Source organism: Peromyscus leucopus, chromosome 9 (genome assembly GCF_004664715.2).
Source record: "Peromyscus leucopus breed LL Stock chromosome 9, UCI_PerLeu_2.1, whole genome shotgun sequence".
Taxonomy (NCBI): Eukaryota; Metazoa; Chordata; class Mammalia; order Rodentia; family Cricetidae; genus Peromyscus; species Peromyscus leucopus.
The window spans coordinates 76,177,477-76,189,811 of NC_051070.1; the positions used below are offsets into that span (position 1 = coordinate 76,177,477).

Genomic DNA, 12,335 nt, shown 5'->3' on the forward strand with positions numbered 1-12,335 from the left:
CAAAGATGACCGGAGTCTTGCAGATTCTATGCACCCCGAGAGCTACATCTGCAGCAAGCCGTTTTCTTGCACCAGTACTCAGTCTTGGGACACAGACCTCCACTCGGGTATGGGCCCACCCAAAATCCAAACAACCTTTTAAGCTAAGCATACATACATTTCAACCCAAAAGGAGACATCATCTATCATTTCTCTTGTCAGCAGCAAAAACAACAGGCTGGGCTGAAATTGTGAACTGTGAGGTCTTGGGTTTGATCCTCACTACTGTGAAACAAAACGGAGCCAACCATCAGGTTGCTTCAGATAGGCTCGGGAAGTTACAAACAAAACCACCAACTATTAGAAACTCTTCGTAAGGAGTGGGTCCTCTGGAGTACATGTGCTCCACAGGAGTCCGGGAAAACAACGGCAGGACATGGAGAATGCTTAAAGACTGTCAAAGAACAGAAAATCTGTACAGCGTGCTAAGAGCAAAGGTTACAGGACTTAGCCAGGTCTGGTGGGCATGCCTGTAATCCAAGCACTAGAACAGGACAGGAGCATGAATTTTAGGCCAACCTGGGCTACACAGAAAGATACCATCTCAAGCAAACAGACAAAAAAACTAATGCACTTAGTAGCATCAATGCCTAGTTTACATTTCCCAGGAAAATAATGGGTCTTAAAATTCCACAAATTAAAAATGTTAACATATTTCTATTTCATCAAGCTAATTATTATCATAACACGTCAAAGAACTGGGGGAGGGGCGATTCCTTAAAGCATCAAGTTCTGACCCTCTTTAAACTTCTTTCCAGATGCTATGATGGTCCTCTTCATAGCACCTGAAAGGACCAACATACTACAACACAGAGAGCTCTTCACCTAGAGCAGCTGACAACCTGGACTACAACAACCTACACCCTCCGACTACAGTGACCTACACCCTCCGACTACAGCAGCCTACACCCTCCGACTACAGTGACCTACACCCTCCGACTACAGCAGCCTACACCCTCCGACTACAGTGACCTACACCCTCCGACTACAGCAGCCTACACCCTCCGACTACAGTGACCTACACCCTCCGACTACAGCGACCTACACCCTCCGACTACAGCGACCTACACCCTCCGACTACAGCGACCTACACCCTCCGACTACAGCGGCCTACACCCTCCGACTACAGCGGCCTACACCCTCCGACTACAGCGACCTACACCCTCCGACTACAGCGACCTACACCCTCCGACTACAGTGAGTGGGGGCTGTGAGGTACTGAGAACCCCAGAGACTAAGCCTGATGTCTGAACTTGAAATAAGATCTCCTGCCCTACTTTGGAAACTGGTCTGCCTCTCCTGGTTCTTCAACAATAAAGCAAATGGGTCCTCTTGAGACATCCTTATCAAATACAGATTTTACCTTAAGAAACTCCAGCTAATCAATAATTATCTCTGTAGTTCCTAGAGTGATTCAAATAAGCAATTACATAAACATAATCATTTTAACTTTTAAAAAGCACTTTCCTAGCACATGTGAAACCTGGGTTTAATCTCCAGCAACACACACAGACATATGCACACACACCAACTCCAACAACCCAATCTGCTAAAAACATATCTCAAAGTTAGACAACAGAGTAGAAAACAAAATAACTTTAAAAAATTTAAGGACACAAATTTAAATAGGCAGCTATATTAAAACCTTATTAAGGGAAAGCTAAGTCTTCAATTACACGCGTGCAATTTAGGATCATAATAAGATGTGAGGCTTATGATTTAGAAGAGGAAATAAGGCTAATACACATGAAACAAAAAGAACAATTAAACAATTGCATATATGTAGAAGCAGAAGTACTAAGTAGCTAAGTATTCGATGTGCACATTAATAGGAATTTAAGGAACTGGAAAGGTGAGGAGGAACTGAGGACCCCAAGGAGGTTTTATGGAAACAGATCTTTCTTTTTAATGGATTACTGTGGTTTGGGTTTGAATATTGGTTTGGGTTTTTTGTTTTGGGGGGGGGGTGTTGTTGGGTTTTTGTTTGTTTGTTTGTTTGTTTGTTTGTTTGTGACAAGGTCTCATGTAGCCCGGGCTGCCTTCAAACATAGCTGAGTCTGGCTTTGAACTCCTGATGAATGCATTCAAGTGCTGGGAATATGGGTGTATCCACCATATCTGGCGTGGAATGATTATATTTGAAGCAACATAAAAGGCAAGGCAAGGCTGAAGAAATAGAGCACTGGGATGACTGCGGGAACCGCACACCAAGTAGAGGGGTGACTGCGGGAACCGCACACCAAGTAGAGGGGGTGACTGCGGGAACCGCACACTAAGTGTCTACAGAGTGAGATCCAGGACAGGCACCAAAACTACACAGAGAACCCGTCTCGAAAAACCAAAAACAACAACAACAAAAAGTTACAAGAACGACTTTCAAGAAAATCAGAGTGGGTTCAAACTCAAAAGTAGGATCACAGGTGTGAGGCTGAGCCAGGAGGACTTTGAACTCTGGCTCAGCTCGGGCTACATTATATCTCAAAGACAGAAAATGATAAAAGGAAGGAGGAGGGAACATCGTCTCTGGATTTTTTTTTTTTTTTTTTTTTTTTTTTTTTTTTTTTTTTTTTTGGTTTTTCAAGACAGGGTTTCTCTGTGTAGCTTTGCACCTTTCCTGGATCTTGCTCTGTAGACCAGGCTGGCCTCAAACTCACAGAGATCCGCCTGGCTCTGCCTCCCAAGTGCTGGGATTAAAGGCGTGTGCCACCACTGCCCAGCTGTCTCTGGAATTTTTGTCCAAAACCACACACGCAAAATGATTTGCATAGACGACTGTAAACTGCACGTGTGGCGAACACTGTGTTTTTATTGGACAGTACTACCCTACATAGTCCTCCCACCTCTTCCAGCATGCTCATAAAACAAAGGAGAGTTTTCTTTCTTCAACCACCAGACTATCCTTACTCCACACCAGAGGCTTAGGAGAGATTTAAAGAGGAGAAGATACAGTCATGAACAAGTGCTTGACCAACGGGAGCCAGGAAAGGCGCACTCGGGACGGCACAGTGGGCGTGTGCTGTCTGCATCTATTGGCCCTTGGCCTTGACCCCCTCCTCTCCAACGGCCATGTGTCAGCAGGATGTCAGTCAAGGTCTGCTCAAGAAAGGGGCCTCAGACTTCATGCTGCCCAAAGTTCTACAGAACAGCTTAGGAGCCCTTCCCACAGCTTCTGCAGGACTTTCCCCTCTGCATATGGCATGAGGACATGAGATATGAACTATGACAAATGTACTATGACCACAAAGGGACAAAAAGCATAAAAGTTGAGCTCATTAAATAAAGGAAGGAAAGCCGGGTGGTGGCGCTCGCCTTTAGTCCCAGCACTTGGGAGGCAGAGACAGGAGGATCTCTAAGATCAAGGCTTCTACAGAGCAAGTTCCGGGACAGCCAGGACCATTATACAGAGAAACCCTGTCTCAAAAAAAAAAAAAAAGGAAGGAAGCAAAAATGAAGTCAGAACACACAAGTATGCAGTCCAACTTTATCTTTGGATTTCTCAATGGTGCTAGCTAGTGAATGAGCTAGTTTTCTGCTATCCCAACATTTTAAAAATTAAACAAATGTTACCATTGATTTCACTAGGCTCTCTCAGAAAACTACAAGCCATGGCTTTGTTGAGAAGCAACAAAACTAGAAGAGGCTGTATCTTCACCCAAAGGATAATCTGGGTGAGTCGGTTCAGCTCTTCACACAGTACACTGCAGAAGACTCCAATCATGACAGCACATGGCACCAAGAGTCTCCCAGGAAGACAGAATAACAGGACATTTTCTCCAAAGAACTCCATCACATACAGTGGCGGCAGCCTCTGGTTCGAACACTGGTCCTAAGGCCTGTGCTGGCAGAAGGAATGGATTTAGCAGGCAAGTTCTGCACTGTCACTGGGGTTTGTCCCTAGAAGCTCAATTTAACACGGAGAGCCATCCCAACGTTCACAAATCCTTTCTCATTAAGTCCCATTTGGTGTCATTACTATGGAGAATGCCAGACATCTTGAGCAGTGAGTAAAAAACGAACAGATACTCCAAAGAGGTTCTCCTCTTAGCAGAGGGAACACTAGCAAATTAAAAGCTTATGGGGTATAAATAGAAGGGTGACTTCATGAGAAGCCCTAAAGTGGGTCTGGATCTGGAAAACAAAGAAGTTCCTGCCAGCAAAGGTGAGAAACAGAGGCAGGCAGGAAATGAAAGGACATAGAAATAACCAAGTCAACAAAACCTATGGTGACAGACAGGACAGAGATTTCACTAAGTCGCTTTTCTCCTTCCTCTTTCCTCAAAGCATGTCACTAAGGGGGGACCGAGAGATGCTCAAGGGTTCCAAGCACTGGCTGCTCTTGCAGAGGACTGGGGTGCAGTTCTCAGCACCCACCCAGCAGCTCACAACCATCTGTAACTCCAGTTCCAGGGTTTCCAACGTCCTCTTCTGACCTCCGCAGGCACCAGGCAGTACACGGTACTCACGCACGTACGTAACAGGAAGCCACTCATACACTTGAAAACCAAATTTTAAGAAATTCTCCCTAAATTCTGGCACTTCTCCTACTGATACTTTACAACAAAACTTCCAGTCCTTTTAAAAAGAAAACAAGGCTCTTCTAAGGACACACCTAATCACAGCCCGAAGCTCCTGAGAATCGTCCCTTGAGATTAGGATTCACTACAGAATCTGGCGGGACATATTTGAGCCACAGACTTCCGTTCCTGGTCCTCCAAAGGTCATACAAAATATCTTCACTCCTTAGCAACAGCCCCAAAGGTCTCAGGCAATCCAAGCAACAACTCAGAAACCTAACGTCCAGACTTTCGTCTAAATCAATGAATGAAAATCATCACAAAGCAAACTGCTGTCTGGTACCGGCCTGTGAAACCAAAGAACCAAACAGTTCAAGTGCTTCCAAAACCCAGCAGTGAGTCAGACACAATTCCAAAGGGGAGTGGAGCATGCATTAAAAGATCAACCAATCATTTCTTAAAGCTGTCACGAAGTACAGAACCTCCCAGACTGTGTTCCATAGTCTCCCTGCCTTGATAGCCTGCTTTCCAGACAAACTATGCTGGGGACTGGGCCCCCAAGGATCCAAGAAGTAGCCACTCCCATGGCTTTGCTGGACACAGCCCAGGCTGCAAATCTCATCAAGCCGGAGTTGTTAGCTGGAGACTCCAGAGGCTGTAGGGGCAACTCCATCCCTAAAGCTCCATGGAGCTTGGCCCTAGTAGGGGAGCTCTCCATCACTGCCCACCTACTGGATGGGGGTGGGGGAGCTCTCCATCACTGCCCACCTACTAGATGGGGGTGGGGGAGCTCTCCATCACGGCCCACCTACTGGATGGGAGTAGGGGAGCTCTCCATCACTGCCCACCTACTGGATGGGGGTGGGGGAACTCTCCATCACTGCCCACCTACTGGATGGGGGTGGGGGAGCTCTCCATCACTGCCCACCTACTGGATGGGGGTGGGGGAGCTCTCCATCACTGCCCACCTACTGGATGGGGGTGGGGGAGCTCTCCATCACTGCCCACCTACTGGATGGGGGTGGGGGAGCTCTCCATCACGGCCCACCTACTGGATGGGAGTGGGGGTCTCTGTCTGGAATCCAAAGTTCTCCAGAGCATGCTTTGAGATCTAGGTGAATACAGAATGCCCTGTCCATACTCTTGTTCACTCTCTCCCTCCCTCCCTTCCTCCCTCCCTCCCTCCCTCCCTCCCTCCCTCTCTCTCTCTCTCTCTCTCACACACACACACACACACACACACACACACACACACACACTCACATACATACACACTCGCACACACAATTTAGGCACTCTGCTCTGGAGGAGCCTGAGGCACACAGCTAAAGTTTGAGACCTCCAGAGAGGTGGCCACTGTGACCTAGACTGCACCTGGGGTAGTCGGAAGTGGACACTGGAATGTGAGGAACAGAACCTTGAGGTCATCTGGGCCTGTGACGGGCAGGGCAGCTGTACAGGGGCTGACATGCCTTCAGGATTACTGTCCTGATGAACAGCACCTGGCCTCACCGGCCCACGCTAATCTCTTTATCCAAAGTTCACCGGGCTACACCCTGCACGCTCTCCCCCGAGTGTCTTTCTTTTCTAACCGGGCCAGTTTGTCCCTTTTCATTATGAATCTCCCGTGGAACTTGCTTTTGTCGCCGTCATATTACTGTAAGTCGTCAAGAGAGGCCACGGGCACCGTCAGCACTTTGCTGAGGTGACTCTTCCACGGCTCGGAAAGTGTTTCTGAAGAGAGAGCACAAGGACACAACTGCCCTGTTCTGTCCACGTTCAACACGACTGCCAGCCCTCTAGTTTCCAACCCACTCCTCACTTCCACCTGAGTCCACAGGTGTCTTTAAAGTTCCTTTCCCAGCAGCCCACTGTCTCCTGTCTACCCACCCCCAAAGCCATCCCCACATTTTCAGTTACTGCTTCCCAGGGCCACTCCCCCTCCTCGGTAGGGCTGCTAAAACAAAACAGCTTAGCCAGGTTCTTTCACACCAGCCAATGCTGTGCTCGCTCGGTGGCCTGCTGACTCCCACACAGGACAACAAGGTCAGGCGGTCCCAAAGCCTCTCTGGTAAAGGCACCCGCTCGCTCCCACCACCTGAGCGCCCATTTGCTGTCCTAACCCCCAGAATAACCCTGCCCAGATGTGCACTAACGAAGCAGGCAAGCGGGTTTTTAAGCAGTTTCAGAAGAAACTGGGGAATGTAATACAGCGAAAGATTAATGGCCACTTAAACTGACGAGAGACTCTCTGCGGTGACGGTAATGTCCTGTGATCTTGACAGGATACACAGGTTACATGGATATGGAGATACAGATTTGTACATTTTACTATAAATGTTACCTAAAACTAAGTAAGTATTAAGTATTCTGAAGTATGTACATGTGAAATATACTTACTATAAAATACAACGAAACTAAAAGATTGGCTGATAAAAGGAGGGAAATAAACAGGTAGTAAGACAAAGTCAGCTGACTATTCGCAGACTATTATGGAATTACAGAATCTAGATGGTGGGTATTTAGGTATTCAACAGTCAAATATTTTTCTGTAATAATAATTTTCCCCATAACATGTCAAGAAAAGACTAAAAATGAAGGCTATGAGAGGCTCATGCACTTCTCAAGGCCACAAACTAAGAGAACTCACTTTAATAAAAAGGTACACACACACACACACACACACACACACACACACACACACACACACACCTGAAAGTGAAGACAGTCAGGCGTGGTGAAGCATGCCTAGAGTCTCAGAACTTGGAAGGCTACTGCAGGGAAATTGTGAGTTTAAGGCCAACCTGAACTATGTGGTAATATTCTGTCTCAAAAAACCAAAAATTGAGAGGAAGGAAGGAAAGGGGGAACAGAGAACAGATGTAATTTTGATGGCCTACACAGACTAGCTCTGGCCTTAGGCACTTATCCTCGCCATTCATTCTAGGACAATACAAATCAGTGACGTAATGACATAAGTCCTTTGTCTGAGGCTATGACAGTGTCCTCCCTATCCTTTCTACCTGCGTTTCTAATGCCTCCTTAACTAACAGTCTGGGAACACCTGACCGGCCAAGTGTACCAGCAGTCATGGGCCTGATTCTAATCCCTCAGACCCCGTGCTCTCTCTGCTAAGTCAATGTCAATCGAAGGTAAAGGATGGGGACACAGGTCCTCAGAGGAGGAGTAAAGTGCTTGCTACTCAAGTATGAGGCCCTGAGTTCAGATCCCCAGCACCCATTCATTCAAAGCTGAGCACAGTGGTACATGTCTGTATCCCCAGTACCTGGGAGAGGGACAAACAGTTGGATCCCATGGACTCACTAGCCAGGCAGGTCTAGATAAAGCAGTGACCCTCAGTTTCAGTGAAACTGTCTCAAAGATTAGGGTGGAGAAGTGACTGAGGGAGACGTCTGGTCTCCACACCTCTTCCCATGCAGGAGGGTGCATTAGTGCGCAAGTGCACACCCACACCCACACACCAAAAGAAAAAAAGAAGAAGAAGAAAAGGTAAGAACGTGCAGTAGGCACTGATTGCATCATGTGCCGCAGTCTCTGGCACAAAGATGCTCAAAAAGTGTTTGCTGGCTGACAGGGCTGTGCAGGCACACTAGCACAGGCTTGGATTCACACTTAAGACTTACACTGTGAAGCTAAGTATTTCCAACGGGATGCTCTAGTAGAGTCCTGTGGAGCAATAACTAGAAGATGGAGTTGAAAATGAAAGGTTAAGTAATTTAAATGAACACTGAGAATCATATACATTTTAATTATGAACTCCGTCCTGGATGATACAGTAGGCTCACCTGCTTCAAAATCTCATAAACATAAGTGGGGGCGACAAAGTAGACAAGGATGGACAGAAATCCATTTCCAAATGCCCCACTGTGCATCAGAGCTCATCTGCTCTTTTCTGTTGCTGCTTCCAGAGGACAGCATGCAGATTATGCACCTCCTGAATCCTGCCTGTCACCAATGACCTAACAAGAGAGGCATTCACCACACCATGGTCGCTTCCCCCAAGTATCTGGTTTTAAACAGCTGCAAATTTGGGAAAGTGGCTCTAAATGAAGTCTCTCAAGACTATTCTCCTCCTACCAACAAGCATTAAGACAAGAGTCAAGTCCAGTGGCATTTCAATACTGTAGAAATTCCACTCGCTGAGCATAAACTAAGGTTAGAAAATGTTTACAGGATTTTAAGTTCTGCACGTTAGTAAAATAACTGCCCAATAAGCCTAGCCGAGAGAATTCTGACACTACCCTCATCCCAGGGTTTGTGTACCCATTAGGAAGATGCCACATCGCTAACGACTGCTTCGGTCCCTCCGAGTTCTGGAAGTGAACTCAATGACAAAATATCTTAAAATAAGCTTAATCTCCAATTTCCATAAAGCCATTTAAGAAGTAAGAGCTGCTTCCTAGAACCCAAATCTGCAAGGCGTGGGTGAAAAGCATCCAAAGTAGAAGCAGGTTATACAAATGTTCCATAGCTATGGCTTGTTATGCAACGATACACTAAGGAGGCTTTCTCTATGCCCACCAGTGTCTCTTAGTAACATCAGAACCCACTAAGACTTCCATTCTCCACCTATTAACTCTTCTTTCTCCATGTCAAAATAAAAACTAACACCCAAGCAAGGTAAGCAATGAGGCAGACAAGCACCGCCAAGCACGGCCATCAACCCCAGGGTCTGCCATTCCCATTCAGACTGACTTCCATCCCTTCCCATTTACATTAGCACAGTCAATTTACATAGAGCAGGAGCTCTCAACCTGTGGGTCGTGACCCCTCCCACAGGGGTCACATATCAGATATTACAATTCATAAAAGCAGCAAAATTACAGTTATGAAGGAGCAAATAAATTTTATGGTTGGAGGTCACGACAACAGGAGGAACTGTATTAAAGGGTCACAGCATTAGGAAGGTTGAGAACCACTGACAGAGCCAGGAAGGAGCCTACCTAACAATGACTCCTGTAGGGGTCCCTTTTAGTATCACAGTCAACTTTGGAACATATCCCCTGTGAGACCATTCTCTGACCTTAAATAGTAGGTAGATTAACACCCACCTGCCCCACTCGCATATCAGCAGTTTCATGTGAATAACACGTGCTGGGTGTTCCAAAGGCTCAAATTTTAGTAAAAGCTTTACCTGGACATTATTAGTATACAATTTCTAATTTCCTTTTTTTAATCATTTATTTATTTTATTTTATGTGCATTGGTGCTTTGCCTGTGTGTATGTCTGTGTGAGGGTCCTCTGGAACTGGAGTTATAGACAGTTGTGAGCTGCCATGTGAGTGCTGGGAATTGAACCTGGGTCCTCTGGAAAAGCAGTCGGTGCTCTTAACCGCCAAGGCATCTCTCCAGCCCCAATTTCCAATTTCTTTAAGGGGAAAAATTCTGTTCAACAATACACAGAATGGCTACTGAATTATCAAAGTTTGGTGAGGATAAAATAAGATTTGAGAAGGCTTGTCTTGGGAACTTCGAGTCAAATCCAACAGTAAGGACCTGGGAATGTAGCTCAGGGCCAATATTTGTGTGTAGAAGACCCTGGACTTGAATCTCTGGACACACACACCCAAATCCAATATTAACAGAGATAACTTTTGCTTTCATTTCCTGTGTTAATTGGCATTTCATCTGCATACCGATGTAAAATCCAAAAAGACATCAAAACTCTTCAAGGAGGCAGGTGTGATGGCACACACAGGCACTCCCAGCACACCAGAGACAGGGTATCTGATGAGGGTTCCGGGCCACCCTGGGCCGCACAGCAAGTACTGAGCCACTCAGAGCCAGAGCGAGACCCAGTCAAAAAAGAAGTTATTAAACGATATGCAAACATTTGAAGAACAAATGGGAAGCAGGAAGTATTGGGGGGAGAGCACCCTACTAGTACAAGTAACTGTCCCTGAGGACCCACGGACAGCTCCTACGAAGGCATCCTGCTGAAAATCCTAATCATAATTATGCTCCAGTTTTGAGTCTGCTACCTTTTGAACCGGATTTTAGAGGGAAGAAAGGATGAAAAGACTGATTCGCTGGAATATCCCAAGCAGGTTTAGAACGCCAGCTTCTACGCAGATCTTCTATCTTTTGAAAGCCCGAGGAAAAACAACATTCACAAAATCACCTGCTAAAATTTATAATTTCACATTCAAAAGCACTACCGACCAAATTTCAGTTACCTGTCCCGAAAAGCAGGCTTCCGATGTGTTATTATATTAAGTTACAGGCCAGTCATGGTTTTTAAAAAAAAAAAAAAAAAAAAAAAAAGCAAAAAGGCTTGTTGCTGAGCTATAACCACAGAAAACCTCCAATTATCCTTGATGAACGGCGGGAGGAGGGGTGGTGCAAAAAAACACCTGGATATATTAAATCCTCGGGCGATTATTATTTTAAAAGAATGCTGCATTGATGCAAGCTTCTCCCTCTTTACAAGACAAAGTTCGTTTAAGATCTGCTTGCCATGGCCATTCGCTAACAAAAAGGCTAACAAGCAGATGACTGGCCAAAAAAAAAAAAAGGTAAATAAAGCCAACTGAATTATCAGCACTCCAGTTGGTTCTGCCCCCGCGCACCCCTCCCCAGCCACTGCCGTTATCAAACCATCAAACTGAGTTTAGCTTCCTGAAAGTGAATACCCCAGTACCCCTTCCTCGCCCTCCCCACCCCCCAAGGTCCCCCATGACTTCTCTATTTCCAAACCCAAAACGTCCTCAAAGCGTACTAGCGATGCTTCCCGAAAATGAAGTTTTAAGCACCTGACAATTATTACATTCGAACGGAACGAAGCCGAGAGATCCCACGATTTCGGTTCAAATCTGCTAGGGACTGAACTTCCTTTTTCTCCCCGCGGGTCCTCCCAGCCCTTCCGCGCGCCAAGGTCGCCACTCGGGGCCTGCGGTGACATCACGGTCTCTCTGGGTCGAGCCTTGACATCACAGGCGCCCGGAGCCTGGGCACTGTGACCTCACCGCCGCAGGCTCACACGCCAGGGCCCCCGGGGGAGGGAGGGCGGAGGGGACGCGCCGCTCACCTGCGCTGGGACCCCCCCCACCCCGGACCCCAGACCCCGCGCCCCCCGCACACAGCTCACCGGAGGCGGCCTAGCTCGGGTCCTCCGCCTCTCGGGGGGCCCAGGGACCCACCGGGCGCACGACCTCGGGGCCAGGCCGCGCGGACGGCGCCCGGAGGACGCGGCGGCGGCAGCGGCGGCGGCGGCGGCGGCGGCGGCACCCCGAGCGCGGCGACCCGCGGGTCCCCGCCCCCAACGCCCGGCCCCGCCGCGGGGAGCAGCGGGAGCCGCCACGGTGTCCGCCCGCCTCGCGCCCCTGCCTCCCCGCCCGGCCCACCTGTGCTTCTGCCCGGCCGGGGCCTGGCCCGGGGCTGCGGCAGCCCGATGCGGCGGCGGCAGGCCTGACTCGCTCCCCAAGACTGAGGCGGACCAGGAGCTCAGCGCGGTGCGGCGGCGGAGCCCAACGCTCGCCCCGAAACCCATTTGTTTGGCTAAACCGGCGTGACATCACGCGCCGGCCCAATCGACGGTTGCCCGGGGGCGGGGCCGCGGAGCCCGCGCGCGCCGGCGCCCCCTGCCGGTGGCCGCGAGCGCTGCGGAGAGAGGTGGAAGGCCGCCGGGAGAAGCGCCTGCGAGCCCCCCAGTGGTGGAGACGGCGGGGAGCTCCGGTGCGGCCACCGCGGGGCTAGGACCCTAACCCTAGAGCAAGGCTAGAGTGACAAGTTCATTAGCGCTCCCAGGTGGTCCAGAAGTCA

General features: G+C 48.4%; 1 protein-coding gene across 4 annotated transcripts in view; it reads right to left on the minus strand.

Annotated features, from left to right (window-relative positions):
• The window catches only part of Fbxo34 (F-box protein 34), a 74,386-nt gene extending 62,314 nt beyond the window's left edge, over positions 1 to 12,072 (minus strand). Inside the window, exon 1 of one of the 4 annotated variants that reach the window (XM_028873570.2) lies at positions 11,918 to 12,072. In XM_028873570.2, coding sequence (XP_028729403.1) covers positions 11,918 to 12,063 — 146 coding nt within the window. In that variant the 5' untranslated portion in view covers positions 12,064 to 12,072. Of the gene's footprint in view, positions 1 to 11,326; positions 11,595 to 11,661; positions 11,758 to 11,917 lie in introns of those variants that run through there. The other 3 variants (XM_028873574.2, XM_037208593.1, XM_037208594.1) reach the window with 3 other exon arrangements.
• Positions 12,073 to 12,335: the final 263 nt, after the last annotated feature.